The sequence below is a fragment of the Misgurnus anguillicaudatus genome, chromosome 25, assembly GCF_027580225.2.
Source record: "Misgurnus anguillicaudatus chromosome 25, ASM2758022v2, whole genome shotgun sequence".
Classification (NCBI taxonomy): Eukaryota; Metazoa; Chordata; class Actinopteri; order Cypriniformes; family Cobitidae; genus Misgurnus; species Misgurnus anguillicaudatus.
Window position 1 is genome coordinate 18,760,809 of NC_073361.2, and position 27,047 is coordinate 18,787,855.

Below are 27,047 nucleotides of genomic sequence, written 5' to 3' on the forward strand. Positions count from 1 at the left end.
TCTACTGCGGAGGGTACTGTTATTTCACCCTTTTTATTTCGTTGAGGTTGTGTTCCCATATCGTTAGATGTTAGCAAGTTTGGATCGCTATCTTAAGTGACTGTCAACTAATGAATAAATGAGTGTCATGTCCCGCTATGCGTCCCGCTTGATTACTTCGAACCAGACGACACGCCCACTTTTGACGAAGGAAACTTGTGGATACAGTATATTGACTTGTATGGCCAAAATATGACCTTTAACTCACTCTGAATTCCATGTGTAAAGTACCACCTCACCGCACCGCAGGCACTATTAATACCAGGAGAGCATTGCAGAACTGGCCGTGCGTTAAGAGGAAAATAAATTTTGAAGAGCCACCAATCTGTAAATATTCATAGTTTTATGTTTGCTCAGAGCAGGTGGAAGGCAGTCATAATGTGACCTACTTGAAGCTAAACTTCTATAACTTGCTGATTTGTTTGAGGTAAAATACACAAAGTACAGCTTAGCGAGACAAGAAAAACAAAGAATTGCTTATGAAAAATTTTAGTCATTTGATACGGTGTTGGTTCACCCACACACTGACTCGCTAACATGCAAAATATAATCTTACTGTAGTCATTTTTCATAGCATGAAGAATGTCCAAATGGGAAATAGAAAATTGTATTCGGCTTTTTCTAGATACATTACAATATTTTAGCTAGTAGTAAGCAATCTCTTTTAGATTAAATTGTTGTGCATACCGTCTTACCTGATGCAAAATCAATTATAACTCTAAGGTAATGTATCCTTCTTTCTAATGACTGCCTTAATATCTCACAGCTGCCAATATTCTTGAATGAGAAGCAGACTTTGTCTTACATGCTAATGCCATTGGACGTTAAAGTTGAACAGGGTTTCATATGCCACTCTGAGTCTATCAAATGGAAGTCGGCATCTGTTGAGTCCTACTGATGAATAATGGATAGGACTGAAGAGAAGCTTTAGGCTTGATCCACTCACAATGGGGGGTTGGGGGGGGGGGTGTACGGCAGCCCAAGTGTACTAGCTCCAACACTTTTCACTCTCACTACATGAACCACAAGTGACAGCCACACCAGGGATCATGCAAACCCTTTGACTAGAGGAGGAATTGGTGGCAGGAGTCATTTTAATGAGAGAAGTCTCGTGGAAACTTTGAAAACTGCACAAAAGTCTCAGTGTTCCCAACTTCCAAGTTTCATTATTTTAAGAAATCACACAGTATTATTCTCAGATTTTAATTGAAGAAAGATGAAAGTGCTTGGTAGGTCCTATTGGAAGCATAATGTCTGTATCAACCATGTACGACTGTTGTAGGTTAAGGATTTTGGCTAAAATCACACACTCAAATTTGGTCAGTCCAATCGAGTCAATATATTCATCAATAACATCAAATCTCATTGGTTCTTGCATATCTCGTCATAAAAACATGCATATTACAACTAGTCAAGAGACATATATGAGCCAGTGAGACAAACAAATATTACATGGTCATGACATTGTAACTCGTCAAAATTGAAGTTGATATTTTTCTTTTTTAAAACTAAATCTAATAACACATGTTTTACTTGGCAAAATGAGTATTGGTCAATCTCAGGTAAATAATTTTTCTTAAAGGTGGAAAAGAGGATGTTTGTTTAATACATTTTTGCAATATTACTTGAAACTGTCTTTACTAAATGATAAAAGACTATTTATTAGGTGCATTGAAAGTAATAAAATTAATATATGTCATCTGTTCATAAGGTAGGGCCTTAAAAACATCAGCCAATCGTTGACGTAATCATCGCAATCGTCATTGGCCCTCTGGCTTGTCAATCACTACCATTACGTTCCTTGTGAGAGACGTGCACGCTCCAGTAACTTTACACGAGTGACGCATGCGCATAGCGCATGAAATTCCGTCTTTAGTTTCGGTTTGTTTTCATCGTCGCTCCTGCTTTTCTCCTCGAATTTGCATCATGAAAGAGAAGAAACCCGAGGGAGGATTGTAAAAGAAATACTTTTTAAGTCGCAGAGAAGAGGAGAAAATTGCCAGAATAACGTAATGTAACCAGAGTCATTATTGGAGAAACATTTCAACGCTGGAGAGCAAGGAACAAAGAGGTGTCAAGACACACGCACAGTTCGCAAAAATTCTCTTCGACAGGTATCAGTGATTTTTCTTTCTTTGTGGATGTAATTATTGTTGTACTGTTATTCAGGTATATCGACGTTGTTCTTGTACTGTAGTTGTAAGGCAGTGACCAGTCTGCTACATGCTAGTTGAAATGGGAGTAGCGTCGACTGATCTAACTTTACGTCTTATGTGTTTATTATCATATCATTTCACATAATTAATCCACTGACGCGACACAGCATATGCCGGTGGTAAACAAACACTCGTGTTCAAATACTCGTGCACGAGTTTTGGAAGGCGTTCCCTAGAAATGAGTTGTGAAGGAGGGAGGCTGTTCTTACGGATGCACTCATTTCAAAAACTCAGTAACGGTCTTTGGATTCTCAGTTGGCGGAAACATCCTCTTTTGCGCCTTTAATGGAAGATGGAGGCATTTTGATAACAGGGCTGAAAGGAACAGGACTGAGTTTTTAGCATAGATTTAGTAAATACATTAAATAAAGTGGCAGTAAATATGTGCTAATAGCATAAAGACACTTAGCAAATTCTAGTGATTTTATGTTAATGTTAATAATATATATTTTTTAAATAGTCTGATAATATCAAAGAAATGATATAGGTAACAGGACTGAAAATTAAGATTGACTTTTGATCTTCACATAACCTTCAGAAGATCCAAATGATGTCCCTTCCTCTTAAAGGAACACGCCCACATTTTGGGAATTTAGCTTATTCACCGTATCCCCCAGAGTTAGATAAGTCCATACATACCTCTCTCATCTCCGTGCGTGCTGTAACTCTGTCTGACGCAGCCCCCGCTAGCTTAGCTTAGCACAAAGACTGGAAATGCATGGCTCCAGCTAGTATACTGCTCCCAATAAGTGACAAAATAACGCGATCATTTTCCTATTTATGTGTTGTGATTTGTATAGTCAAACCGTGTACAAATAACAAGGTGATATGAGACACAGCGATCTTTTAACAGTATACATACTGAGAACTATATTCTCTGAAGACGAAGCACTGCCGCATGGGCGGAGTGATCTGCTCGCAGCACACGAGAAGCCCCTGGTGAGGAGCAGAGAGTTCGGTCAGAGTTGTGCAAATCACTCCGCCCATGCGGCAGTGCTTCGTCTTCAGAGAATATAGTTCTCAGTATGTATACTGTTAAAAGATCGCTGTGTCTCATATCACCTTGTTATTTGTACACGGTTTGACTATACAAATCACAACACATAAATAGGAAAATGATCGCGTTATTTTGTCACTTATTGGGAGCAGTATACTAGCTGGAGCCATGCATTTCCAGTCTTTGTGCTAAGCTAAGCTAGCGGGGGCTGCGTCAGACAGAGTTACAGCACGCACGGAGATGAGAGAGGTATGTATGGACTTATCTAACTCTGGGGGATACGGTGAATAAGCTAAATTCCCAAAATGTGGGCGTGTTCCTTTAAAAATGTGACTTGCGGGATATTCCTAAATTTTCAGAAGGGGAAACGTGGACTGAGTGAAATCCTGGGGAAATAACTAAAATGTGCATTTATGTAAAATATTATCACTTTTACTGGTAAATTTTTTTAAAAGCAAAGATGGGATATGGACCTACACAAAAATGCCAAAAATTCAAGATATCTAAAGAATTGTTTGCTTTAAAAAATTGACATTTTTAGAAGGGGGGAACGTGTTGGGTAACAGGACTAAGTGAAATCCTGGGGACATAACTAAAATATGCATTTATCTAAAATATTATGACTTTTCAATTGTAAAAAGCAAAGATGGAACATGGACCCACACACAAATGCAAAAAAATTACAAATATCTAAAGAATTGTTTGCTTTATTTTTAAAGTTAAAGTATAGAGATAGAGAGCAGGTACAGATAAGAAAATCTATTTTTCAGGGTTCTGTGTAGTTTTTATTAATGTTTTAAAATATTTAGTTTAAATTTGGTTAGATTAACATGCAGGACACTTAGCTTAATAATAAAATGTACTTTTAAAGTTAGTTTTCTTGCATTTTTATACATATAATGCAGGGGCGTAGCCAGTAATGGGCCAGGGCGGCACTGGCCCGCCCACATAACTCACTGGCCCGCCCAGGCAAGTTTAATCAAAATAAATTTTTTGTTTACTTTTATTATTCAAATGTATTTAAGAAAATATATTAATATAATCCAGATTTATTGTTGGCCGGTGTGTGTATAATTTGCTTTCTAAATAAAATGTTGTTAAAGCAAGTTGTAGGAAGCCTCCAGTACGTAATTGGTTGCTAGGGGTTCTGGCAGGTAGACTCTGTGGGAAGCGACGGGCTCTGCAGCCAGCCAGCTAACTTTGCTAACTGCTTTTTTTAGCTAATATTAAAATTGCCACAATAATGGCTAAAGTTTCTTTAATGTGTTATTTAAAAAAGCAAGAGCTGAGGAAGACGATACGCCACTGCCTCCATCTGCCGAGTCCTACCAGCTCAGTTCTTCAGACTCATCAACCCACAAGGCGGCTAGTCAGGCGCACTGGTGGCGCCGGTTGCCGCTTGCTCCCTGGCGGCAGTTCCAGTGCGCTCTCCAGTCAGACTGACACAGGTTGACCCGCCGATCTAACGGCAATTGATGAACCACGTACAACCCAATTTGAATCCACTAGTACTACTCGCCTCAAAAACCTGTGCCTTTTGTTTTTTGAAAAATAACTCTGTGACTCTTTGGACTATAATGAGATCATTTCTGTTTTCAACATTAAACCCAGGCATTTGCGTCTTGTTTTGTAGAAAGAAAACAACAAAGGTAAGCCTGTTGTTTAACTCATTTCCTTCATTTTTGCTCGGGAAGTGATTTAACTAAGTGGTGTGTGTATAGATGTATGCCTTATAGGTTAAGTTACATTGTTTAATTTAAACGAGTTGCTATTTTTTGGCACAAAAGCTTAATTTCCACCAGGCTGATTGCACTGTATATGGTTGATTTAATATAAATTAGGCAGTGTGTTGTTATTTATTTCAAACCGTGCTCTGCTGAGAGTTTTCATTATTTCAATTTCCTGTTACTTTTAGCCTACTTTATTTCAGGTGAACTGTTTTTGCACTACTGACTAGCCTAAGACTGCCTGGCCTGGTTTGTCCTATGTGTTGGTTAAACATGTTTAGACAGTGTTTTATTATTGCCTTCGCCGAAAATTGCAAAGGAAAGATGTCACTGTTTTTGCAGATTGTCTATTCTTTTTCTACTCTAAGGTTTAATTATTATTTAAGTCATTTTATTCTATGATTAAACTATTGGCCCACTCACTTTTGCCCCGGCCCGCCCAAAATACAATTTCTGCCTACGCCCCTGATATAATGACCTGGAGAAATGGCACTGATTCGGTGGAATGACCCTAAACAACAATACAAGCACTCTCTTACAAATATATTGTTTCAGGTGAGAAGGCATTAATTAACCTTCTAGAGGCATTTGGATTATTTCAATGATGGAGATATGCTTTTTTAGGGCTTCGCCATGTCAAGACCCTTAATATAAGATAGCATGATGGCATTTTAACAGTGGCGGGTCGTGAATGCTCTTCCGAGGGTCTCAAATTCAAAATATGTGTTCGGAGTGTCATGTGTGTTGCTCATGTTTTCAAAATATGTGTTGGTTTTCAAAATATGTGTTCATGTGAACCATGTGCGTCACGTGTTTTGTCAAAATAAGTGACAGCTACACACGCGTCAAAACCGTTTATGATAAAAGAGACGCTCACGTTCACTAAATACACGCAAGACACTCCCTTAACAGAAAACTCTGATTACGCATGAAATTATGCAAGTATCTGGAAACGCGAGCGTCTCTTTTATCATAAACCCTTTAGACGGATCTGCAGCAGGCACTTATTTTGACACGTGATGCACATAGGTTAACTTGACGCGCCGAACACATTTTGAAATTACGAACCACACACGTGACGAACTTCGCATCAGGCGCCCTCGAAAAAAGAAGTTACCGGCCGCCACTGCATTTTAATAAAGCAATAAACCCCAGGAAGCGGTGGGTTACCGGTGCATTTTGTAACAGCTAAGGGGCGTTGTTAGGCACGACACGAAGCGGAGTGCCTAAAACCCCCTTAGCTGTTATAAAATGCACTGGTAACCCAACGCTTCGAGGGGTTTATTGCATTTATAAAACGGTTACTTCATATGCATAACATTAGCGGGATTTTATTTACATAAAACACAAATAAGTTGTAATTATATTAGTACAAATATTACTCTTCCTCCAAACAAAGTAGTTCCTCAGAATCAAGTGTGACTGAAACAGAGCGCAGTTCACAAACAACACAGACGCAGCAAAGATACAATGAAAATATGATTTAAGACTGTGGTGTTTATTTTATAAATCACCATTCATCTAATTTATACATTAACATTTATATTGTGTAACTGTTGAAGTGATGATCAAATATGCTTGGAAGCATGCTTAACATTAACTCTTTCCTCGTCAGCGTTTTTTTTTTTTTAAGTTGCCACCCAGTTTTAGTTTAATGCCTTACAGAAAAATTATCTTCTTTAAATAAACATAAAATATCAAATGAAAGAACAGACCATCCGCTTTCACACAAAAAAACAAAAAACGTTTCATCCTACCTTTATTTGTTCTCTTATATCACCTCGGAGATAATTCCATTTTTGTGAAGAACTCTTGTAAGAGATCAGATTCAGAGCCTGATGAAAACACGCTGTTTTCAGTGTCGAGTGAATGCGTCAGTGTTTAAATTGGAATCAGAATGAAGAACCAGAACTGCCCGTTTTATAATATAAAATAACTCATCTTTGTGAGTGAAAATGTATCACTGACTGGCAAGCTCAGTTGCAAATTTGATTTGGTTAATGAATATATATTTATTCCACGGGGCTTTTGAATGCTTTATTTTGATTGGTTGAGAAATGTTCCATAGGTATGCATTATTTTTCGATAAACGCACACCAGACCTGTCAAATGTCTTAAAATAACCACCAGAGCAATGTCTTAGCAATGTCTGTGGTAATCGTATAAGCAGAATAATTGACTCCAGTCCTTTGAATTATTTATAAATAATGCACACTCACGCTGTAAAGGCCAACGCTATCTCACGAGAATTCTTACATAATTTACGAGTTTATCTAATTTGCATTAATTCATATGGTAAATGGTAAATGCCTTGACCCCGTGACGTTGGGGTTAGGTGCGGGGTAAGGGGTTTGGTTTGGTTTCGTTGTTGTTGTTTTTCATGAGAATCGTACTTTTTTGCACTATTAACTTTGTATGAATTCATACGAATTAGCCAACTCGTAAAATTTGTACGAATTCTCGTGAGATCAGGCTGGTAACGGCACAACGTGAAAATGTGCATTATTTTTGAATAATTCAATGGCCCGTTGTCAATTATTCCTTACATGAACATTGTTATATATGTTATATTGGAGTTTGAACCCAAGATCCTTGTATGCCAAACAAAAAGTATACCACTAGATGAACATGTATTATTCTTGAACAACTGACGGCTGTCATTTCTTAAAAAATATATATATATTTTTTCTTTGGTCATGTCTTACAGTATATTGCCTAAGGCACCATGTGAGCCAGGACCACAACTGTTGCCCCCCGAAAAGATCAAAGTGTATAAAGCTCCTGGATCTTATATGCAAGCTTGTGTGTTTTCAAATTCTCTGTTCCCACGCTTCTGAGGCGTGTTTTCCCTATCCTGAAAGGGATTAATAAAAAAAAATGCGACGACAGCTAGGCGGTGAATGACCCAACAGCAGGGTAAAGCAATGCAGTTATGTGACAACAATTCAAATGCAATGTGGCATATCAACATCCATCCGCATTATACTCTCACCCACCGATTTCCATCTGCTCCACGTAAATAAATAACTCACCTTCCTTTATTCATGACTGTAGTATAGCACTAGAGTGTAGTGTTAAGACAGAAAACATTTCTCTAAAACAGAGAAAAGGCATCAAACATATTTAACTATGTATACAGCTGTGAAATGTATTAGGCTAAATTTCTTTCTAATCTAATTTTACTTTCTAATCCAGAAGTGTGTTAATAAAGCATATTAACTTTGAACGAACAGGAAAATTAAATTCCTGCAGACAGCTTTTTACTTCTCCAAGTATAAAATGACAGTGTTTAACAGTATATATATGGACTACTGGCAGCTCTTATTAAGTTTTATAAGATTTACCTGTACAGGTAATATAACCAAACATAATTAAGGGGGAAAGCCCTGGAGTGTTAAATAGATTGAAATGACAGAGCTTTATACATAATGGGATAAGAGACCTGATTCATTTTCTCATAAGAAGGACAGTTCATTATTAGTTACCTAATTCAAGTTTCAAAGGTGAGCATTACACTTTCAATTTCAACTTATTGATTAATTACCGAGTTGACCTTACTGTTTAAATTAAACCTGCATTATCGGTCCAATGCAAACAAGCATCTCTCTTTGGCCATGAGCTGAAACTGGCATCAGTAAATTTACTTTGCTGTAATCCTCACAATACAATCAAGGGGTATTAAGACACTTTAAACATGCACACGGAGTGAACAACACACAGTGTCACCTTGAGTTACATTACTAGAGACACATTAAACAATGTTTCAGCAACAACTTAAGTAAATCTGCATGCCTAATATTACTGCCACAGTCAGCTATTTGTGTGTTTTCCATTAGTATATGATGGTATATAGACAAAACACAGGAGCTAATGCTGCACAACATTGCTAGGTGGAAATAATTAACAAATTCACAACAAGACACACATTGATTCATTTGGATACATAGAAAATTTTCTGTTGTCCCCCCACATAATTTAAACATAATCTCTGAGTCATATGGAAATGTATGTATAAAAATCTCATATAAGACCTGAAATAAGTGTATGCCTTGACATCCATAAATTAAAGTTGATTACATAGTCAGAAACAGCTTCTTATTAAAATAAGCAGCAATGTATAATATCTAACAAGCTGCATTTGAGTCAGACCCACACGGGGGTCCACATATGTACCCAAATTAAGTGTGTTAATTTATGCTTGCTGGTGAAGGGGAAGAAATCCCCTTGAGGGAAATAGGTAATGATGTATCTGAATAATAATGCACAACTTTTTGAACTTGGTCCTTTATGTGTTTAAACCTAGCCACGTGTAGCAAACAGTATGCGTCCTGGTCCTCATACCAGCTTGTTCTTGCATACACTGTCAAAATAAAAGTCAAAAATGATCCTAAGCTTTTACTAAGGCCAGATGTTACCAATGTATACATTTGAAGTACTAATATGAACTCGTTAGGTGCCAAAGTGTACTTTTTAAAGGGTCCTATTCACCCAGTTAGGGATAACTTTTAACAATTGTTTTCTGACAATGTAGAGCCACCTGAATGGCATGGAAAGTAACCAATCACAGTCTCTGCTGTGCTGTTAAAGGGTGGGTTCATCTGAAGAATGTTACAAACACTTTGAAAATGTGTTTCCATGCCAAAAACCAATCAAACAACCATTCAGATTAAAGCTTGCCAGATCAAGAAAAGCATTCCAGTTTTGTATGCACAAGACTATCAGTGAACAGACTCTGGGCGGTTTATGGGCGTATCGTCTAAGTTTGATTAAATCCGTGCAAATGTCTGAAGCAAATGTCTTAGCTTAAAATTTCAGGAAAACCTTAAAAGAGATAGAAGAACTGGGTTATACTTTATTTCGATAATCCACTCAAGATATTCTACTAACACTATGAGTAAATTTGCAACTACATGGTAACTAATTGCTATTAACTCTTTCCCCGCCATTGACGAGATATCTCGTCAATCAAGAGAAAACGCTTCCCCGCCAATGACGAGTTTTTCTGTCTTTCCGCAATACCGCTATTATCCACTAGGTGGCACCCTTCCGCAACTTTTTAAAACCGGAAGTATTGTCCTATGGCAAGCAGCTGCATGTCCGTGTCTGTTTTAAAGATTGCTCTGAATGGGATCTCTATGAAAAGTCCGTCACAAAAATGGAATTATCTTTGCTTTTTGCTCAAAATGTGGTGCAAATCGTACAACATTGCACAAATGTTGTTGTACAAACTCATACAAATTAGTCACCTCGTCAAATCCATACGAATTGCCATGAGATAGCGTTTCTAACTCTTATGAGAATATTAATAAACTGTTAAGTCTAATTTATAGTCGTGCGTAAGGTCGTAATGCCGTAGCTATGCCGTAGGTTATCCGTAGCTTCTGAGTACCCTGACGTGCACCTTGCCAAATTTTTAACAGCACGTTAGTTCTACGCGGACCACAAGCAATGTGATTGGTCCACTAGAACCCCTCCTTTCAGGTAAAAAAAACTGCTCATAGGTATTTCCGTTTGTGACGGTGAGAACAAAGATGGTCAAGCTGAGGAGTGATTTAGATGAAACTGCAACAAAAGTCACTGTTTATTTACTTCAACACTGCTGGTCTTTTCAAAACATACACAAAAAATTGCTGTTTCTTCTTCATTTGTGGGTTAAACTGGCCAAACTGCTTCTTCATTGACGGTCGCACTGCTACTGTGTTTAGACGCGTGGATATTGCCTACCAGTGGTCTGCATGCATGTTTGCACGTCAACGCGGACGTATACATGAAACTGACGCGTATCCTACGGTGTCACAGCTACGCCATAGGATGTATGCACAACTAGAATGAGCCCTTTAGGCCAGGGAATGGGAAGAAAAGGCATTAGGGTAAGCAGAATAAATTGGCATAAGTATAGTAGCAAAGTTACTTATAGTCTGCATGGGAATTATCAAAGTAAAGTTTAAGTATATTTTGACTAGTAGTTGACAAGAAATTACTTATAGAAGTGGTTTCCCGGACAGGGCTTATGCTAGTCCCAGACTAAAATGCATGTTTGAGCGGCCTAAAAGGGCCCCTAACGTAGGTGTTTTCAGCAATATAAAAATAGTCTCCAGTATAGTCCCCAGAATGTGTTTGCAAAGTTTTATCTGAAAATACACCACAGATCTTTCATTATACGATGTTGAACATGGCCATTTGTGACTGTTTTTGCGTGTTTCTTTAAATGCAAAGAAAGCCTCTGTTCCCCTCCCTGTATGCAAAATAGGGGGTAGAGCGCTTACACATGTGCTTTGGACCACATCAAAACATCAAAAGTTTAAACTACGGCGTCATAAGGCGGAGTCTGAGAGCGGTCTTGGGTGGGATGTAATCAATGTGACATCACATTGATAGGGGATCCCCAACAGCCTGTTTTGTGTGACTGAATGTACAAATGTCCGTCTAACATTTCTCACATCTAAACTAGTAGGTAAAATTACCATTCTGGATAAATCCCCAACACCAAGCTATGAAGCCAGCACCTCACAACGCTTAAGCATAATATGCTAATAATCATCAAAGTGCTCAGTGGACACTTAACAGCTTGCTGAATGCAAATTACACATCTTTATTATAATCTTGAGGTGTAGTGTTAATTATCAGGGCTTGAAAGGGCCCAGTATGCCATAAACAGTGTGCATGCATGCCTTCAAAGGCTGCTTGTTCAGTGCCCGCCAGGTTAGCGGGACATCCAGCATCTGCCAATAGAGCTGTTGTCAGAGTTAAGGCTTTGGTCCCACGGTTAACTACACCCTACGCATTAACTCTGTCAGGCTACATGTAACACATGGCACTTTTGTAGCCCACTAACAGCCTCTTCATCTCCCATTACAGCTCATGACTCTAACCGGCACATGCAACTCGCCAACTCACACATGTCTAAAAATACTAACCGAGCATGGAGCTCGCACGGGATAGATCAAGCATAAAAAGTCGAAGGGCTCCTTTTGAATTGTGAGATAAACAGGCAAGGGAGCGCTGTTTACTTGGTAAATTACTTCGCAAGCTAATGGGCAGCAACCCTGTAACCGATATAAACCCTTAAGTGGCTCTCAAAGCATTCGAGTGAGGGAAAGTAAAAGTCCTTGGAGAAATCATCAAATTTGTCTATTTACGTTGCCATGATGAATGTGCATGATGACTTTCAGACATGCTGTGAGCAGTACATCTAAAGTAACTTTCTCTAACAATTTAAACATACTGTAAAAAGATCACAAGTTTAATCGCACATGTTTCTTTTCCAGCAGGAGCTCACATCTATAGGGGGAGGATAATTTCCTGGTTTACCTGAGAGGCAGTGGTGGCTAAGGCCCATTGGCATTCAGCGTGCAGAAGAGGAGAGTGCACAGACTGACACTGGAGGCAAAAAATAGAAACGTTCTCTTACACGAGATGCAATCTGCAGGAGCATATAGTGGCGATATCTCTCCACGGCCGCATGTCTGGGCCAGTCCACTGCACTTTAGGTTTATTATAGGGACCACAATGAAAGAGGGAGGGAGTGTGACCCCGCCGCAGCAAATCATAGGAAGTGACAGCGCGGCTTCGAAACATACAGGCAGCACTTTTGTTTTATTACGCCCTGCTGGCTTTGATTTGCGGAGGTGCGAGTGCTTGGATGAGTTGGTTTGTATATGGACACTGACATTTAACTAAAGAATCGCAAGGATACCAAATCTCTGAGTGCATTCGTAATAATTCCATGGATTATTTCACAAGCCTGAGGAGAATCACAAAAGATAAACTTGTATAACACATGTGTGCTACTGAGTGAAATGAGGGACACGGAGAACATGGAGTTTGAGTGTGCGTTTACTCCGGGTACTTCGGTTTCCTCCCACAGGCCAAAAAAAAATGCAAGTTAGGCAAATTGGAGATTTCAAGTTGTCCCTCCACCAACCTGTGTCTGGATTAACTTGTCTGGAAAAAATAACTTGTGTATGAATTAACAGCCCTGTCACACGAAATTACGTACCTATAGACGGTATTAGCAGTAACAACATAAACAAGCGGCTGTCGCGGTCCGCACATAACTTCCGGTAAACTTCGCTAATAATAAATAACCACAAAAAGTTTTTTAAACATAGTTTATTTATATAACAAGCAAAAAACAACACATAGATTACCTAGGAAACTAAAACATTTGTTATTTTCGACGAGGCATTTGTACGAGAGATCAGTTTAGCAACTAGTCAGACCATTAAAAAAACGAAGCCGGAAGTAAAGTTCGGATCCAGACGTGTATCACGTGCGTCCGATGAAACCGTCTATAGTCATGTCATTTTTCGATTCTTTTCGGTGATACGTTTTTTTGTGATCGTATCACGAATTTCTGTTTATGTGTCATTGTCACGTATTGGTATTGGCTGTTTTGTCCTATTTTCTTACAATTTTCGCTTAGGTTTAGGGTTAGATTTACATAAAATGACATCCTTACCCAAACCAAACTCTAACCCTAATGCCAGGCGACAATGTTTGAAAATTTAGAAAATATAAAAAAATAAATCAGAAAAAATAGTATAAACCAATACTTCAAGTGACATTCTAATGCAAACACCAAATCTAACCCTAAACCGAAGTGAAAATGGTTTGAAAATAGGAAAAAGCAGTTGAGTAACCTATACGTGACAATGACACATAAACAGAAATTTGTGATACGATCACGAAAAAACCGCGGTACACAGACTATAGGTACATCATTTTGTGAGACTGGGTAGGAATTAACCAGTTCTCGCCATTAATATAGGCATAGATGCTGGAATGGCCTAAAGAATAAAGAAAGAAAGAAAGAAAGAAAGAAAGAAATGAGGAACAGATTTAGACATGAAAGTGTAGGTGAAGATCACAGAGCAAACTCAAATTTGCTGAGAAGATTATAAGCCTTTCTGCAGGGAAATCAATAAAAAACATTCAAATATTTAAAGCGCAAAAATTACAAAATATCCTATCTGCCATTAATTTGATCATGCCATTGGACTTTTATACATTCAGGCAACGTTTACGAAATGAAGCGAATTGGTTGCGCCCTTAAAGAATGAAAGTTTTCTTTTGATGTAAAATTCAATTACAAATAAGCTGTGATAAAAGGAAATTTGATTTCATTTTTGATCCAATTAGATCTCATGTCCTGCTCTCTAAGTGCTTACTTGTGCATTCTGTTCAACTTTTTATAAAAGTTTTAAGTGTTACATTTTTGCTCACATATGCACATGTAAGATATGAGCATAAGATACAGATAAAGCACAAGGCATTAAAGTCATGCTTATCTAGCATTCTCCTAAAAGTTATTCAGTGAATTCCCAATTATTTCTACAAAAGTCATTTCTATAGGTTTCCTCAAGATATGCAGAGAAAAAGCTTGTCACCCAGTCTATGTTGGAAAAAAGCCAAACACCCTTAGGATTTACACAGTTAATGCTATATTTCATTATTTCTTGTTTAATGTGGATTTTTCGTGTATTGTTAACCACAATGAAAATGATACTCCCTAGAAATAGCAATTCACAGAGTTCCCACACCTTTGTTAACTTCAAATTCAAGGACCTTTCAAAGACTTTCCAGGTCCAATATCGTCAAATTCAAGGACTAAATTTTAAGTGAGAGCAAGGATACATCGTGTTACCTTTTAAGATACATTGTTACAGTTCCCTTTAGAGGGAACTCGCGTTGTGTCACTGCGGTGACACTTTGGGAACACCTCCAGGGGTAAGTGCGGCTGAATCTGTATATCAAATTCAACCAATGGTGAGGCTTAACGACAAAGACAGGGTGACGCGGGAGCCAGGAAGTATATCGCTATCTGAAATATTGCCAAAGATGGCGTTACAGGGACGCAGGAAGTACGGCAAGGGAGACGCAGCACAAGTTCCCTTCTGAGGGAACAACAGTTACATACATAACCCAAGACGTTTTCATGTGTGAAACACAACTATACAAAAAGCATTTTAGTATATCAACATTCGCATACAGAATATATAACCATTTAAAGCGAAGTCTAGAATTTTTATGATATTATCCTACACTAAACAGGGAATAAAATTGATTTTTTCTTCAGAAAACACATTAAATAGATTCAAGCACTTTCAATGACCTGTATCTATGTATGTATATTTTTAAAAAAATTCCTCCAGATTCAAAAACTTTTAAGGATTTCAAGGACCCGTGGGAGCCTGAATTCATTAGTATTCCCATTCATCTGAATAGATTTGCAGAAAAACATTATTTTAAATCTGCCGATTTAAATCCACAGGACAATCCCCATGCAGCCATGTGACAAACACTGAAAATTATGTCATGGCAATGCTGATTGGCTAATGGTGCCACGGCACTTTGCAGTGTCCCAAAACCTTCACAACCAACTCCTGTGATGTCAAAAGCAGCAGACAGTAAAGAAAAAGTAAATAGCACACTGAAAAAACTGCTATATACTGTTATAGTGACACATTATCCATATATATCCATATAATCTTTCATCATACACACCCGTGTATAAAATCAATTGCTAAATTTGAAAAGAAAGGCAATTGGAAAGATGCTACAGTATTTGAAAACAGATGGCATAGTTACAGCATTCACCAGCAGAGACTTACCGAGCCATGCTAAACAGCCAAAACCTAGAATATAATCATGAAAGACTAGAAATGCAAACAACGCTTAATCATATGCCTGTGCAATGTTTAATTCAGGTTTAAGTTGTCTTAGCCTTGACATTGTTTTAAATGTTACGGATTCAATGATATACAGTCCTGGATGTTTAGGCACAATGATATGAATAAGCTCCTGCTAAACACCCAGATTATTATTGTGGAAATGAGGCTGCATATTTCCCAGAGGTATAGCAATGTGTTTCCTGAGTGAGGGAAGCTATAACATGACAAATTCCCCACTAAGGAGGCTACTGTTCAGAAAGCCTCTCAACTGGTTACTTTTTCCTAAACACACACTCATACTCTCTGAGATTTGCTCCAATTCCCATCATCAACATTTCGGACCACAATAATCCAGGGGAATTATTAGAGTGCAGACCATAAAACCCTGTTGAAACCCATAGTGGATGTTGTGATGGTGAATTCAGCTAAAACGAACAGCACTTTCCGGACAAGATTTGACCCACATGCCTGTGGCGGAATAAATCCTGCAGAAATAATAGCCAGACAGCACAAGAGCTGCGTGGTCATGCCCTGCCTGTGGGTATAAAACCATTCCTATAAGCACGCTGTAAAAATACCTGACTTTTATGATAATTCTAACAACTTGAGAGCCTTAAAACACCTGTCAATTTTTTTTACACTTTATTGGACCCTATTTATTCTCTAGCATGAGTTAAGAATATTTAAAGAAGCTCAAGGCAGCCCCAAACATTCCCTTCACATTTTAATACGTTGATATTTCTCTGGCTTTCAAAGTCTAGTTGTTTGTGGCCTAAGGGTCCCTAAATATAAATGTCTCTGTTTCTTTAAAGGGAAACTTCACCCATTTGCATTAAGCTTTGTACCGTTAGAACCCCAGTCATGTTTTTGAATGGTCGTGCACCATTCCCTCAGTTTCCCCTGAGAGGGGAGAAATACTGAGTTCAGTGAGGCACTTCCTTCTTTCAATGATGTAAAAATCGTCATTTTGCGTCATTGAAAGAAGGAAATCCTGTATCTCTATTGAGTGTGAAAGACTACAGACACTCATTCCTCATTTTTCCAAGGTGGGGGCTATGGGTGGGACCCACTCGCGCTTCAGACCAATTACAGATAAGTGGGTGGGACTTACGAAAATATACGAACACAGACCGAAAAAAAACGATCAGCCGCCATCTTTATGCTTAGCTAAGCTAAACAGAAGTTGTGGAGCGAGCCGAATTCATGTTACAATAACAGTGGAAGTTAATCAATATTACATGGAAGAGGGTGATTTTACAAGCGTGATGCTCTAATCCGCTGTACATTGCACCTTTATGAGCCACAATACTGCAAAGAGCTGAGGCAGATGTAGGAACAGAAGCCCGAGGAGTAGGCCGGAGCCTGGGCGTCGGCTGGGTAGAGGAGCCCGGTGAAGACGCAGAAACCATCGGCCTCTGCTGCGCAGAGAAGCTTGGACAGACAACTGCCTGTATTCCCGCTGTGTGCTTGCTTTATTACATTTCTGCATCAGATAAGGATATGGGCGTTTGTTTGGTGAAGGTTTCTATGCAAGAGAGGAACTTTGCGCGCATTTGGAACGTTTATTTCACGGACATGTTTCGGTTTACGAGCAGACGCGCTGCGGAGTATATAAGCTTGGACGGACTCGCGCCGTTTGCTTTCGGTTTAACATTTCTGGATCAGATAAGGATATGAACTTTGTTTTGTGAATGTTTCTGGTCGCGTGCTTATTTCAAAGACGTGTTTCGGTTTACGAGCACAAGCTCCAAGAGCTGAGGCAGCGCGTCTGTGGAGATATTATGCAGGGGACGCGTTTGTGTGGAGGAGGATGCAGGGATAAACGGACGTCTGACTAAAGTGAGTGTTTATATTTTCTTTGTTATACTAACGTGGCATTTATGTACACAATAGCATATCTGAGCTGTGTTTTATATGTGTATATTGTGAAAGCAGTGAGGCCAATAATAACACAAATGTAATTACAGTAAACAAGAGACAAAAAAAAAATTGGTAAAACTAAATAAACATTTAAAATGCATACCCTTTTTTAACTACTTGAAAAGACATTTGTACCGCGGATCTAAAACTGCACGTTACTGTTTGAATAAGACTTTGCTACACACCAGGCCAGAGTGTTATTGTATGTAACACAACGTAACATCACGTTTAAAAGTAAATCATGATTGGTGTCTGTCAGACACAGTGGTGATGGCTATTTTCTTTGTTTTACTAACGTGGCATTTATGTACATAATAGCATGTCTGAGCTGTGTTCCGATTAATGGGAGTGGCTTGCAGAGCTGTGCATTGTGGTGCATAGAGGGAGTTGTAGTTTTTCATACAAATGTGCTCTAAAGTCACGTTCTGTCTTTTCTCTGTCAAATAGGCACAAAATTCTACATTTATGTTACATTTTGACTACAAATATGACTCACTTTCCATAAAGATTAATGTTCCTATGGGTGAAATGGCCCTTTAACCTATCTATTGTGACTAACAGCTATTTCCATTTGAAACTTTCCCATATGAATGTTGATTTTAGTGTCAGTATTCAAAAGTGCTACCAGTCGCTATGGTCGGTGTAAAGTCTTATTTGTATACAGTACATAAAGTGTATGCAAGCATGTTTTGAAAGACTCTGAAATATACAATATCGAAGAATTGGCACCATCTGCAATGTAAAGCCTTTTTTCGTATGTAATTTAGAAATCTTTATGAATCCTTTGATGACTGGTCATTACTGAACTTTACACTTTACATGCACATAAATTACTAAAACCGTTTATGATGAAAGAGACGCTAACGTTCACAAAATACACGCAAGATACTCCCTTAACAGTAAACTCTGATTACACGAGATTATGCGAGTATCTGGCAAACGCGAGCGTCTCTTTTATAAACCCTTTATGCTGCGTTTACACCAGCCGAGGTAGAGGCGTAAAGCCCGAGTGACTTCAATGTTAAGTCAATGTGAAGACGTGTTGACGTGAGTCTGGAGGTCTCGGGGCGTGGATGATGCGTTTGGCGCAGCGCGGTAGATGCTATTCCGCCTCATTTGCGCATCTAGTACGCGCGAAGGGTACTTTTTGTGCATTTTGCATTTTGCAAATTTGCGGATGACGACCGAGTTGAAAAATGTAAACTTTGGCGGATTTTCGCGCTGCGTTAACCAATCGGGAGCCTGCTTGCTGCTGTGGCGGATGCCCCACCCGGAGTCACTCATTCAGCATGAAGGCTTGATATTGTCTGTGAGCAGTCACCCGGAGTTATACGACACAAGTTCTTATTTCTATAGAGACAGGAATAAAAAGGACCTCCCTGGAAGAGTGTCAGTGAGGACATTGGGCAACCTGGTAAGTTGTAAATACACATTTAACTTTTGAGTCACGTGACGTTTCTCGCCCCGCGCCATTTATGTCCCCCCTATAGTAAGGTGACTAAATACAAACCGGTACCTCTGTCGATAAATGCACAATCAACATCAGCTATCCTGCAAACAGAAAACTGCATAGCACTTGGCCCTACCACAAGAAGCGGATTTTGCCTCTAGACGCGCGAATGCATTCAAACTGTCCAAGCGGCAAACTAGGCATGGTAGACACGATTTTGACGCCTGAAACACGGTTGGTGTAAACGCAGCATTAGACGCGTATCCAGCAGGCACTTATTTTGACAAGACACGTGATGCACATAGGTTCACTCGACGCGCAGAACACATATTTTGAAAAAAGAAACCACACAGATGATGGGCTACATACATGTTGTGACGAACTTCACATCGAGCACCCTCGAAAAAATAAGTCATTGGCCGCCACTGGTACATATGATGCCTAGCAAAAGTTTACAATTGTCTTAATATTAATTAAAATGAATAATTTCCTAATTTTTGTATTAAATGTTTTTTGTACTTGTATTAAACTTATAGTTTTATCTACACACAAACCAGGATAAAGAAACCATTTGTGACATGACTTTGTGACCTCATAATTAAGTCGCAATGAAATAAAAAAAAAATTTTGGGAATATTGCAGTATTTTTTTTACAAATTACTTATTTATGAGCGTCATTATTTCTTAAAAATTCAAATGCAAATCTCCTCCCCTCCTCGAAACGATCTCTCTTTACATCCGGTCATATGGTATGGCAGGTGGGCGGGGTCTGGGAAAAAATTGCAGCAAATAGCAACGATCCAATCAATCTCGATGGACGAATTCAACCCCAGCCCTATCTTTTTTCATTTCAAAAGCCGTTCACTCGGATACACATCACCATGGGGAAAATAAGACAATCATTACTTTGGTTTCATGGCAACTTTAAGGTTCTTTTCCAGGGAAAACTTTTATTTAAAAAAAAAATACTTTTACAACATATCCAAAGGAATGTAGCATAAGATCATGAATAAATAATGCAGACCATGATGTAATTGCAACTATTTGAACATCTATTGCTTAGGTTATTAAAACGTTGTTGGGTGAGATCCGATTAATAATGCATTTTTAATAAACATGCCACGCGAATCAAACACAACAGGGTGTGTTTAAAACAAGCACCAGACATTCAGGAGAAATCAATCTGGGATAAACTCATAGCGCTTAAATAAAACCAAGTGACAACACTTATTAAAGCTTACTCGCACTGGAGATATTGACACTGGATTAATAATGTATTTGTTGCGAATAAAACAGTGACTTCATGGGATTGTTTTTAATTTTGGTGGTGGTGTACTGGTATACACAGTGGTATGGTCGTGAGTGGAGAAGTGCTTTCTCTTTATTACTGGTCTGCTTTAAGAGACCACTGCAAGAGCACTCAAAGTACAGCAGCCACTGAGCTATTAGATGAAAAGCTCACTTTTGTGTCTAGAGCCTATAGTCATAACAGTGTCTCTCCTGCCTGAAGAAACGAGAGAAAAATTGTGTGTGTGTGTGTGTGTGTGTGTGTGTGTGTGTGTGTGTGTGTGTGTGTGTGTGTGTGTGTGTGTGTGTGTGTGTGTGTGTGTGTGTGTGTGTGTGTGTGTGTGTGTGTTTGAATGCATGTATATGTGCGGGTACAGATGTGTGGGTTTGAGACAGAGAGAAAAATAGTACTGTATGTGTGTGTATATAATAGACAGCCAGGCGGCGAACAAGAGGAAAATAGAGCACAGCAAGATCTGAGTGTGTGTCATTCAAGGTATTTTAGTCTGGGAAGTAGTTTTTGTCTTTGCTATTTGTCGATCAGACAAAGCATGGGTCGGGTAAAGGAAATATTTTCAACTTGACATATGCATATTAAAATACCCATTACTGGGACTGAAGGGGTCTGCCAATAACTGTAAAATGCAACTGTTAAATAAATATAATAGTAAGATACTGCAACAGAAGCTAAAGAATAAATGTATGCAATGTGCGTGAAGACATTAAAGGATTAGTCAATTTTTTTTTTTATCCAGATAATTTACTCACCACCATGTCATCCAAAATGTTGATGTCTTTCTTTGTTCAGTTGAGAAGAAATTATGTTTTTTGAGAAAAACATTCCAGGATTTTTTTTCATTTTAATGGACTTTAATGGACCCCAACACTTGTTTTAATGCTGTTTAAAATTGCAGTTTCAAAGGACTCTAAACGATCCCAAACGAGGCATAAGGGTCTTATCTAGCGAAACGTTTGTCATTTTTGACAAGAAATATAAAAAATATGCACTTTTAAACCACAACTTCTCGTCTATCTCCGGTCCTGTGATGCAGCAGCATGACCTCACCTAATTGCTTAATGTCGTGGAAAGGTCACGTGTTACATATATGAAACCCACTTGTGGACCATTTTAAACAATAAACTGACACAAAGACATTAATTAGTATCATTCCACATACAACAACGTCGGAACGGTCCCCTTTCTCCACACTTGTAAACACTGGGGCGTAGTTTCGCATACGTCATCCGTGACCTCTTGACGTGATGACGGATTATGTGAGGTCGGCCTGGCGCGTCACACGACCAGAGATAGACGAGAAGTTGTGGTTTAAAGTGCATATTTTTTATTTTTCTTGTAAAAAATGACAATTGTTTCGCTAGATAAGACTCTTATGCCTCGTTTGGGATCGTTAAGAGTCCTTTGAAACTGCAATTTTAAACTGCATTAAAACTGTTAAGTGTTGGGGTCCATTAAAGTCCATTAAAATGAGAAAAATCCTGGAATGTTTCCCTCAAAAAACATAGTTTCTTCTCGACTGAACAAAGAAGGACATCAACAGTTTGAATGACATAAGTGGTGAGTAAATTATCTGGATTTTTTTAAAGAAAATTGACTAATCCTTTAATATTTTACTGAATGCATCGTAATATAGATCAGATTTTCTTTTAACATGTATATAATATGACACCACTCCATCTCTCTCTATCTTTAAAAGGTCCTTGACCTGAAAGGTTAAAGACGCCTCGTCTACACAAAGACGGCTTTTCATTGACCCAAATGATAACTCATTAGTATGTTTTAGCCTTTTAACATACTGTGATTAACAGATTCTCAAAGGAAAAGTCAACATGAATGCACCACATGACACCCAATACCCAAAAACATAATTTCATCTATCACTAAAGATTCTCTTGTTATCATCAGTCCCCATAAACCAGGCTATTAATCAGATATTGAACGCTAAAGATATAGTACAATGCAAAACGCAAAATGAAAGCTCCAGTTTAATTCAGCTGATAGCAGGAACTGCAGATACAGAGAGAAAAGTGGGTGGTTGATAACCGATGACATGACATACGGTGGCGTTTCGCTGGGGACATTAATCAAAGAAAGCTAATTTAAGCGTTGCCTTGACTGTTCAGTAAACCGTCTCACGTATGCTAACATCTTCTCTGATCATTCTTTTGTAAAGCATGATTGTTGTAATATCCAAAAGGTCTCATTATACTGCCCTTGCTTACTCTGAAGCAAACATAGCAACCAAACAAACCATATACTACAGAGAACGTTCAAAGGTCAGCTTGACATTCTGGCCCTGTGTACAAACTTGTGTGGATTATTTTAAAGGATTGCCTCGAAAACACATCCTCTTTTTTCTAAACAATCATATTCAAAAAAAGAAAGAAAACGGTACGTGATTAGGAAGATTTGAAGAATCTCTGCACCCTTGCTATAAGACAAATGTCGTCATTACAACCCAGCGCTGTGTTTGAGTCATTGTGTGGGTCCCCTAATACCCAATTTACTTACAGAAATTAAGTAAATTAATCTTTCAGGAACTACCTGCACAGAACAACATCTGCAATCATTTGTTTTTAAGTGGTATTGGAATGACACACCCAAACAAAAACACCTCTTATCGCTAAATGGATCATCATTTGTTTTTTTTGTGATTACAAACGATGCATTTACAGACAGTCTGATGCATTACATTTAACTGAGCGAGCAGTCTAGCACACAGACTCGCTCCATCAATGTGTTTCGTAAGGACAAGCAAATTGGCTTGAACTCAGGTGACCAAGCATTTCTTCCCGAGACAGCAGTCTTGTTTTTCCATAGGGTGTGCTACTAAGGAACTAAACTAGACGAGTGGCTTTAATTGCATTGTTTTCCTAGTATTGCGTTGCACCGTAGTGGTCCAAGTCTTAATTGATATGCCTTTTGCAAATCCTTTGTTTCGATCTACCGAATAATAGAGCAATTTTGTTGATTATGAATAACAATAGACTTTAGCTCTAAGTAATTGCTGCTTAATTATAGAACAGAAGTGTTGCCGCAAAGTGCAGGGTAAATGCATCTGCTAGTGTGATTTTAGACTTGAAAAAACAACCAAATATGTTCACATTCAATTTTTTAATGCAATCTCGAAACAGTCTAATCCCTTGGCAGCCTCTAATGGGAGTCTCGACTGAGCAAAATCCACAATGGCACATTCACATTGCACTAAAATAACATTGCTTCTGATCGAGCTGTCACTTTAACTCTCTATGCCTGCTATGGAGAGCACAAGATTTCAAGGCAAGCCTCGAGTCGATGGTCATGTGGATGACATGAAAATATTATAAATACACATTTCTGCTCCTAAAGAGTTCATATTAGTATCTAAAAGGTGCATATTGGCACCAAATGTATGCATCAAATACAGTATTAGGACCTTTTTAAAGGGTACGGCCTCGGCGATAGCTTAAAACAATTTTTGCATTTTTTGCCAGTGTTATTATGATATAAATTATTGTTCTTTATATCCTTGTGAACACTGGACTGCAGTTGAGCTGCATTTAAATGTTTAAGTTGAATTAAACTGGCTTTGCAAGTCAACTTAGATATAAGATTTACATATATCTTTATGTTTCAGCAACTGTGTCTAACCCGTACGAATTAAGTTAGCTTTCATTCTAATCAGACCCAGAAGAACTTGTAAGAAGATGAATGTTACATCAAACGCTCCAGTGGTCTTGGCTAACAATTAACATTTACAACTTTATCTTAAAGCTCCATCCATCTGTTAGACTACTAACAATCTTAGCAATCTTAACGACTCAGATTCTCTCATACATACAGTCACACAGCAAGACACTGTCTATAAGTAAACAACATGTTGATTTAATGTTGTTTGGCATTTCTTTACACTCTTATTAAAGTGAGTTTCTTATTTTGGTCCATTAAACAAGTGACTACTCCAGGCTCCAATTTATTCCTGGCTACCTTTAATCGGTATGACAAGTGCAACAACTCGGTTCACTAACTGCACTTGCATGTATGCAACATCATTTACACAATTAATATATTAGTCATTCTTATTTTATTTTATTTTAGAAAAATGTCACGCTTTGGGTGTTGATGTAGTACAAACATGGATTTTATATTATAAGACCCTCAGTACCTCCCAATTATAAGAACCAATCTATCATTGACTCTATACTGATTTTTCCATACTAACTCTCTGCAAGGCAATTAGCCAAGTAATTAAATTATGTAACATTAAAGTAGTTGGTGCTCTGGGGTATATGAAGTCCTTCCTAAAACATTTTAAACTTCTTTTCTATAAAAATAAAACAGTGTTGCTCAAATATGAATGTCTTCTGACAACCTTATTGTTTCTAAATTGCTGACCAATAAATAAACAAGAAAATACGTTTAAAAAACCTTAACATTTTGTTAATGCGTATGGCTTCATATTAAGGTCGGTAGCAATATCATCAAAATTATTAAAAGGTCACAATCATGTTTCTTAATAAACAAACAATTTATTAGTAAAACAAACAGTTTATTAATAAACGCCAATATAAAATGTATTGTGAATAGTCCTTAAGTTGGCGCCACACTACCACGGACAGAGTTATGCTTATTCACTGCTATAAAAACAGATCTCCTCCGCAAAAACAAACCGCTCTGTGTATCAGCATGCCATAAACATTTCACCATGAGACAAAAAGCCACCTGTTTAAGAGCTAAACATACGCCGGGCTGAAGCTTCATTACTAAGCGCAGTTTGCAGAAAAGCCAGCGGCTCCGTTCTTAAAAATAATCCATACATGCGCGACCACTAAACTTCGCAGCTGCTTAGGAGCATTAATCGTCGACATTCATTTCCAAATTATTGGTGATATATCTTCACATTCAGATGTTTTGCGTTTTACACACTGCATACAAACGCTTGAATAAATTCTTATTGGGAAATGCCTTGCCTTTTGACTTTGACTGTGTCTTGGTTAAAATTTCATGTAGCCTACACACCGCCGAAGTTACGCGGGCAAAAATTGCTGTCAGTCTACCTGCCACGTTCAGTTATGTTGTGTTAAATCACTTCAAAGGCGATGCATTAATAACCACAAAGCATAAACTAAAATAAATGCAAGTTCCTCAACTGACACGAGTACATTTTCCACACCAGCGTGCTCTGATATCGTGGCACTTCATTTATGCAAAGCGACTGAGAGTGCATACAAGCTATACATTTTACCTGAGACCGAACTTAAGGGCTGCTAATGCAACGCTTTACCAACTGAGCTACGTAACGCGCGGCAATGTATCACCAGCAACTTACGGAGTGATGGAGAAGCTGCCTGAGAGATGCTGATGTGGCTAAAAATCCACAGCAAGAGCTTCAATCCGGTGCCGGCGGGTGAATGCATCTTCATGTAAATCTCGTCGGTGGGATGTAAGCGGAGACGCGCGCGTCTTGACAGTTACTTTTCCTCCTCTTACCACAGCCAGCGAGCGTGCGCCGTCCGGAAGAGCGAAGCCTGTGAATGAGGGAGACTCCGCACTAAACAACGCTTCTCGGCAGTGGTGATGTATGTCAGCGCTTTCAAACCACAAAATACTTCACGCTTCACTTTAACGCAGCATTTCAAGCCATGTCGTTGCCTCAGGAGTAGCGTGCAGCGCGTGTATCAATATCTACCGCGCGTTCCGCGGAGGTCGCTGTCCAGGTGCTGAAGTTACTACATACGGCGCTCGCTTGTCCCACAGTCATGCCCATATAAATAAGACAACCCCCTCTCTTTTGCATTGGTACAGTCCGCGAAACAGTGGAGCAACCCTCGCGGGACAGGGGCCCATTGCTTTGAGCGCCTTCTTATGGGCAGTAGAGAACAGATGAGAGCTCTTACGCATAAAATACGGTAGTATACTTTTGTATTTATTATAGTAAACTGTGATAAATTACATAGATACTATAGTGTTTCTAAACCTTACCATAGTAAATTTTAAAGTATACACAGTATTTAGTTTATCCATTCAATATAGTTAATGTTAGAAAAAACTATAGTATATATTAATGAAGTTTGTAACTACACTACAGTATCCTTTAATAAACAACAATTTAATGTAGTAAATACAAAAATATACAACATATTTTCTCATAATAAGCTAATAAGCTGTTTTTGAAGAGATACTAACTGGGATTACATGGTTTGACATTCAGTATGTTTCAGTGATTATACTATTAAAACTATTAAATAAATAGCTAATACACTGCTAATAAGTTTACAGTATAGGCTGTTTAATAGCAGGTTATTATTCCAGATGAGAATGAGACAACATGTCCTCGCAATGTACACTCACCTAAAGGATTATTAGGAACACCATACTAATACTGTGTTTGACCCCCTTTCGCCTTCAGAACTGCCTTAATTGTGGCATTGATTCATCAAGGTGCTGAAAGCATTCTTTAAAAATGTTGGCCCATATTGATAGGATAGCATCTTGCAGTTGATGGAGATTTGTGGGATGCACATCCAGGGCACGAAGCTCCAGTCCCACCACATCCCAAAGATGCTCTATTGGGTTGAGATCTGGTGACTGTTGGGGCCATTGTAGTACAGTAAACTCATTGTCATGTTCAAGAAACCAATCTGAAATTATTCGAGCTTTGTGACATGGTGCTTTATCCTGCTGAAAGTAGCCATCAGAGGATGAGTACATGGTGGTCATAAAGGGATGGACATGGTCAG

At 38.5% G+C, this 27,047-nt stretch overlaps 1 protein-coding gene across 1 annotated transcript in view; it reads right to left on the bottom strand.

Annotated features, from left to right (window-relative positions):
• cntnap2a (contactin associated protein 2a) overlaps nt 1-26,070 on the bottom strand; it is a 459,495-nt gene extending 433,425 nt beyond the window's left edge. The window contains exon 1 of the mRNA XM_073864211.1: nt 25,637-26,070. Coding sequence (XP_073720312.1) covers nt 25,637-25,730 — 94 coding nt within the window. The 5' untranslated portion in view covers nt 25,731-26,070. The remainder of the gene's footprint in view (nt 1-25,636) is intronic.
• Between the last annotated feature and the right edge of the window lie 977 nt (nt 26,071-27,047).